The sequence below is a fragment of the Brassica oleracea genome, chromosome C8 (genome assembly GCF_000695525.1).
Source record: "Brassica oleracea var. oleracea cultivar TO1000 chromosome C8, BOL, whole genome shotgun sequence".
NCBI classification, from domain to species: domain Eukaryota; kingdom Viridiplantae; phylum Streptophyta; class Magnoliopsida; order Brassicales; family Brassicaceae; genus Brassica; species Brassica oleracea.
The window spans coordinates 8,287,221-8,293,024 of record NC_027755.1 but is presented as its reverse complement, the minus strand read 5'-3'; the positions used below and the strand labels follow the sequence as shown (position 1 = coordinate 8,293,024).

Below are 5,804 nucleotides of genomic sequence, written 5' to 3'. Positions count from 1 at the left end.
ATTCATATATCTTTCATAAAACCTTATATTACACATTAATATATCTTACAAACACTAAGAACTTATATTATACATTCATATATCTTAGGGAAGACGACGTATTTCTCCACCATAACTATCACATAGTAATAAATGTACACAGTCTTTCACCCTCGTCTCAATTGCCCATTTTATAAGTATAACAACCTATTTCCACACAATATGAAAGTTCGAAACCCGTTTCCACACAGACGAAGATTTGAGTTGGTTTTGATGGTTTTCGAATTTAACCGGTAGTAAACAAGTTCGTATCGGTTGACACTGGTACGATCCAACTCAAAAATAGATCCGACTTAGGATCGACCCAAAACCCTTTTAAAACCCCCAAAATCGATTTCATTCCCTTAGAACCCTAAAAACCAAAAAAAAACTGAGAAGAGAGTTAATTTCTTACGAAGAAAACCCCAGAAAGTATGAGCAATGAATTTGGAAATTCGAGTGGAGCCAGTAGTGCGCGAGCAAGAGGTCGCGTTGTTGGTGTGCCGAAAAGATGTTGGTGTGGAGAATTGGTTGTCTCCTTGATGTCAAAGTCGACCGCAAATCCTTACAGAAGATACTTCTGGTGTGCTTTTGCGGCGGAGAAAAGGGTTAGATTCTTGGTATAAATGTGATTGAGTTTTTGTGTGTTTGATGTCAAAATCAAATTTTTGTGTGTTTTGTAGCTGAGTAATGATAATCACACTTATAAATGGGTTGATGAGGCGTTGTTGGATGAGGTTGAAGCATTGTCATTTAGGATAGGGAAACTTGAACAAACAATTCTTGCTGAGCGTGGTGAAGAAGAGAGGAAGAAGTTTGAAGAGCTTGAATTGAAATTGGAGACTGGGATTTGTGCAAGAATGGAAGATGTTATGAGTGAAGCCAAATGCGAGGTGAAGAAAGCGCTTGTGCTTGTTGTTTTAGGATGTTTGACCATGGTTGTGTTGTCTAAGGTTATATAGCTTGTTGCAGTTGATTCAAAACCGATGTTTGTCTGTCTCAGTTTGTTATGTTTAAGTCTTTAAGTTGATGATGGTTGTATTGTTAAGTGTTTGTTCTGCTTAGGATGATGATTCCAAGTATGCTAAAAAGTTTCAGTTGTTTTAAAAGGCGAGAATCAAAGTCTAAAGCATACATAAGAATGACCAAAGCCATTAAATTATTTTACATTGAGTCTAAAGCATACATAGAACACACCAAAATGGAGTCACAAGCCATTAAACTAGTCCAAATACCCGAGAAACAAGGTCCTAGAACATGCAAAAGGAATCAAAGCCGAGAAACAAGGTCCTAGAACCTCAAAAAAGACCATTAAACAACTGAAAAATCGACCACTTCTTCACATCCATCTTCTCTTCTTCACTTCTAAGGCTGAGTGGCTTGAGTGAAAACACCTTGTGAGGCTATAGGGTGAGATGATTCACCACTCACAAAAGGATGAAAACATATCACAATAAACACAACAATCTTCACTCAATCCAAAAACAACACATCAAAACCGAAAACACAGTGAAGCATACCTTTTTTGTATTCTTCTTATGGAATCTAGAGTTATGATTAGCAACACCACATATCCCACAGTGCATTATCCCCTTCAAGAACTTCTCTTTTTTTCTTCGATGGTGATTCATTGACTCCTTTCTCTCTCTTTTTATCTGCTTTAGTCTCCTTCTTATGGTCTGGTTGATCTGGGATCTCAGGTTCAATTATAGATGGTTCCGGTCCTACGGGCTAGAACTTTGCTCCACGCAAAGGTACAATCCCTTCAGCATACGTACGCCTCCACGTAGCTATCCTAAACCAGTGAACCACAAAGTCTTGAGCCTCTAAACCTTTCTTCAGCATAACTCCATAGGCGTGCTCACAAGGGATCCCTGTAATCTCCCATCTTCTGCAGCTACATGTTTTATTTTCCAAGCTCACCCTATGCACACAGTCATTACTAGTAGATTCATATGTCTGGTTGGTGGAAGGTTGAACCATGCATTTCGAGGCTTTCTCATGCAAACTCTCGAGCATCTCAATGACATACGGTGTGCAAATCCCTTCGTGGCTGCTGCAGATGACATCTCTTCTCGCTATACGAACCATCGCCAAGCGAGCTATTGTCTCAAACATAGGTACAAAAGGCTTGTCTCGGGCTTTACCTATGGAGTTGTTGAAAGATTCAGTTGAGCTATTCTCCACGTCTTCACAAAAAGTTCCAAGCTTGTAGAATTCCCTACACCACTTCCCTGGCTTTGCCTTCATCACGTAGTCATAAACATCTTGATCATACCTCTCAAAGTATTTGAGATTTGCTTTGTAATCAGCATCATTGTAGCTCCAAGCAAGGTTCCAAAGCTTTAGCTTCATTTCAGGTTTCTTCCCATGGAGTTTCTTCAAGTTGCCATAGATGTGTCTGACACACATCCTATGCTCAATTCGCGATAGTGCTCTCTTCACAGCTGCAATCAATCCCTTTTGACGATCTGAAACCATAACATAACCCTCTCCTTCATCTAGTCCTAGATCAACCTTGATCTTTCTCACAAACCACAACCAATTGTTGTTGTTTTCTACTTGTACCACAGCCCATGCGATAGGGTAAATGGCGTTATCGGCATCACGACCCAAAGCCACGAGAAGCTTTCCTTTCATCCTAGACTTCAAGAAACAATCATCTACTCCAATTAGTGGCCTGAACGTTTCTTTCCAGGTTCTCCTCAGAATGTCAAAACAGACATAAAATCTGTTGAAAACTTCGATCCCATCATCATTTCTCAGGCAGTCAAGCTCAACAGAAGAATTAACATTCGAGCTTCTTATCTCAGCGCAGTAGTCCCTCAACCGTCCAAACTGCTCATCATACTCTCTTTCAATCCATCTGAGCGCTTTGTTCCTAGCATGTTGGCATTGCGGCCTACTAACACTGAGCTTCCACTTCTCCATAACCAGCTCCTCAATCTTCATGGGCATGAAATACTCTGGCTCTTCTCTGATCTTGTCAACAAACAGCTTCTCTGATCTTTGAGCATCTCACAAGTACCCGTAGGAACACAGGTATGATCCTTCTTCAATATCTTCACCTGCCATTTGCTGGGATACTTTGCTGAGGATGAGCAGTAAATGCGCCAAAAGCAACCTTTGCCTTCACATACAAAGGCAATCTTTGTCTTGTCATATCTATTTTGCTTGATGTTCAGACCCGTTTTCAGAGCATAGTCGAGCACTGCTTCCTTAAATGCAATTCCACTGATGAACACTTGCCCTACATACAACTCCCCACTGCCTCTCCTAATATCATTGCGCCGCCTGTAGATAGTCCTTTGAAGTTCTTACCCCTCTTCATCTTCATCATCTTCTGTCTCTGGATACAAGTTATGCTTCACTTGAGGTTCATCAACAAAGTTTAAAGCTTTTTTCTCAATGTTGTAGTCGTTGCGCTCTCTGCGATCTTCTCCATCAGAGACAACATCAGGAGAATCGGAGTCAACATCAGGAGAATCGGTAGTCCCTGGGTCGAAATCAGGTACATCATTCCACTCAACATTCACGTTAGTCCATGATTCCATTCTCGATTCCTGCAAAACAGAGAAACACAGCGTCAGTACCAGAAAGAGAGGTAGACAAAGAGATAATACAGTAACGAGAGAGAGATAGAGAGAAAGCGAGAGAGAGCGAGAGAGTTAGAGATAGAATTCTCGAAATTACTTCAGAGAGAACAATCAGAGGAGCAACGAGGCGGAGGAGGAAGAACAGCGACGTTCTTCGCGAGAGAGAAACAAAAGATTTATGTTTTCGGGTCTTGGGTCGGTTTATTAGTTCCAATTGGTATTAGGTTGATTTAATCTGGTTTATATCTCTACTCGGGTCGTAATCGGGTCGTTTTTGGTTTACCTAAGTTAGCGATTGGTTAAGTTTAGGTTTAGGGAACACTAACCAACTTTAAACCGCAATTTGTCGGTATTAGTCCGTCTTTCAAAGTTTGTGTGGAAACGGGTTTCAAACTTTCATATTGTGTGGAAATAGGTTGTTATACTTATAAAGTGGGCAATTGGGACGAGGGTGAAAAATTGTGTACATTTATTACTATGTGATAGTTATGGTGGAGAAATACGTCGTCTTCCCTATATCTTACAAACCATTAAGAACTTATATCATACATTCATATATCATAAAAACACTAAGAACTTGAATCAGATCCTGAATCAGAATCAATACATGACAGTTCTAACTCGTCTTCAGAAACGTATTCGTCATTGGGAGGAACAACCGGCGTCGAATCATAATCAAAATCATCTTCCACAACATAAGTTTAAAAGCGTAACATTTCACTTCGTGCAACAACTTGATTGTGTGTATCATCTTGTAACGCAGTAAGAGAAACTTCAGAAGTTTCTAGAACCCCTCTAGGCACAATTTTCGTACATGCCCACCAATCGTTTGCTGATGTGCCTTGAACCCGTGGATAAGGAATGAAAAAAATTTGATCACAATTACCAGATAAGATAAATGGGTCATATTTCTCGTACCGCCAGCGCGGAGACACATCGACGATTCCCGATTTATGTTTTCGAATTCCCCGACCTACAATTGTATCAAACCACTTACACTTAAAAACCATGGCTTTAAGCCTAACAGAACCAGAATACTCAACCATCATTATCTCCTCGATCAAGCCGTAATAGTCAGTGTCTGTCGTACCCCGGACTTGGACAGCGTAATGTTGGGTTCTTTTATCTTGGCCATGGCTATGTGTGTGGAAGCAGTATCCTCGTGAGAAATAAACCGGCCAAGCTTTTTAATTTTGTTTCGGGCCTTGTACGAAATCCAACATCCACAATGGAAGCTGATATACCTTACTTGCTTCGTTAACCTGTTAATTAAAATTATGTCAATGATAAATTCACATTGATAATCAATTTATATCAAAAACTTACATAGTTTCTCACCCATTCCGCATAGTGGTTGTCTTTTGCTATTTGTAGATCATTACCACATATATTTGGGTTGTTGTCCATCATAAACTCCTCAAACATCCTGTTCCGTAGTTGTTATAAAATGATTATAACTGACGTTGCTAAAAATGTAACATATAAAAACTATTTAAAATACCTTTCGTATGGGTCAAGTGCAGGACAATTGAGCATCAAAAACGTGTGTTACACATTATAGTCATCATCGGTTAGATGCGTCTTCTCTATTTTTTCCACTAACTCGACCCTCATGGTAAAATATATTTGGCACATCTGGATCATGATATGTAAAGAGAATATCTCCAGGTTGCAAAACGGTAGCGGGCACTTCTGAATTTCCAAAGTGATGTGCAGAAGCTCTAGAAATCTCCTAAGTAAGACATTCAGAAATAATGGAACCTGCAATATGTGCCTTATTTTTAACTTTTTTCTTCAGATGGTACATGTATCGCTTGAAAGGATACATCCATGTATATTGCACTGGACCACCAAGCGCAGCTTCATTTGGCAAATGCACAACGAGATGCTCCATAACATCAAAAAACGAAGGTGGAAAAATCTTTTCCAAATTACAAAGCTTCACCGCAATGTTTTCTTTTAAAATGGCAACATCTTCGTTCTTTAATATTTTTGCAGAGATATCCCGAAAGAAGAGTGCTATCTCTACACAAAACATTTTTGAGTTAGTGCATGCATAGTAAGACTTAAAAAGGTTTTTTTAAAAAATTACCTGAAATTGCAATGTGGACATTTTTGTGAAGTAACTCCTTAAACGCAAATGGGAGAAGTCGTTGCATGATGACGTGGCAATCATGACTTTTTAGGCCT

At 39.6% G+C, this 5,804-nt stretch overlaps 2 protein-coding genes across 2 annotated transcripts; one reads left to right on the top strand and one right to left on the bottom strand.

The window, feature by feature from the left end:
* Positions 1–452: 452 nt before the first annotated feature.
* Positions 453–980, top strand: LOC106311512 (uncharacterized protein At4g04775-like). The gene is made up of 2 exons (XM_013748696.1): positions 453–626; positions 702–980. The coding sequence occupies exons 1-2, from the start codon at positions 453–455 to the stop codon at positions 978–980; spliced, it is 453 nt and encodes a 150-aa protein (XP_013604150.1).
* Positions 981–1,749: 769 nt separating this feature from the next.
* LOC106308582 lies at positions 1,750–5,039 on the bottom strand. The gene is made up of 4 exons (XM_013745732.1): positions 4,941–5,039; positions 4,859–4,876; positions 3,340–3,581; positions 1,750–3,025 (listed from the first exon to the last, which is right to left on the bottom strand). Exons 1-4 carry the CDS (start codon positions 5,037–5,039, stop codon positions 1,750–1,752), a joined length of 1,635 nt encoding a protein of 544 aa, XP_013601186.1.
* Positions 5,040–5,804: the final 765 nt, after the last annotated feature.

What these genes read in the sequence shown, in the direction of transcription:
- LOC106311512 (XM_013748696.1), top strand. Translation starts at nt 453, where the DNA reads ATGAGCAATGAATTTGGAAATTCGAGTGGAGCCAGTAGTGCGCGAGCA. An exon ending in CTTTTGCGGCGGAGAAAAGG is followed by an intron (nt 627 to 701) that starts GTTAGATTCTTG and finishes TGTGTTTTGTAG; the next exon opens with CTGAGTAATGATAATCACAC.
- LOC106308582 (XM_013745732.1), bottom strand. Translation starts at nt 5,039, where the DNA reads ATGTTTGAGGAGTTTATGATGGACAACAACCCAAATATATGTGGTAAT. An exon ending in GATGATGAAGATGAAGAGGG is followed by an intron (nt 3,026 to 3,339) that starts GTAAGAACTTCA and finishes AGATGCTCAAAG; the next exon opens with ATCAGAGAAGCTGTTTGTTG.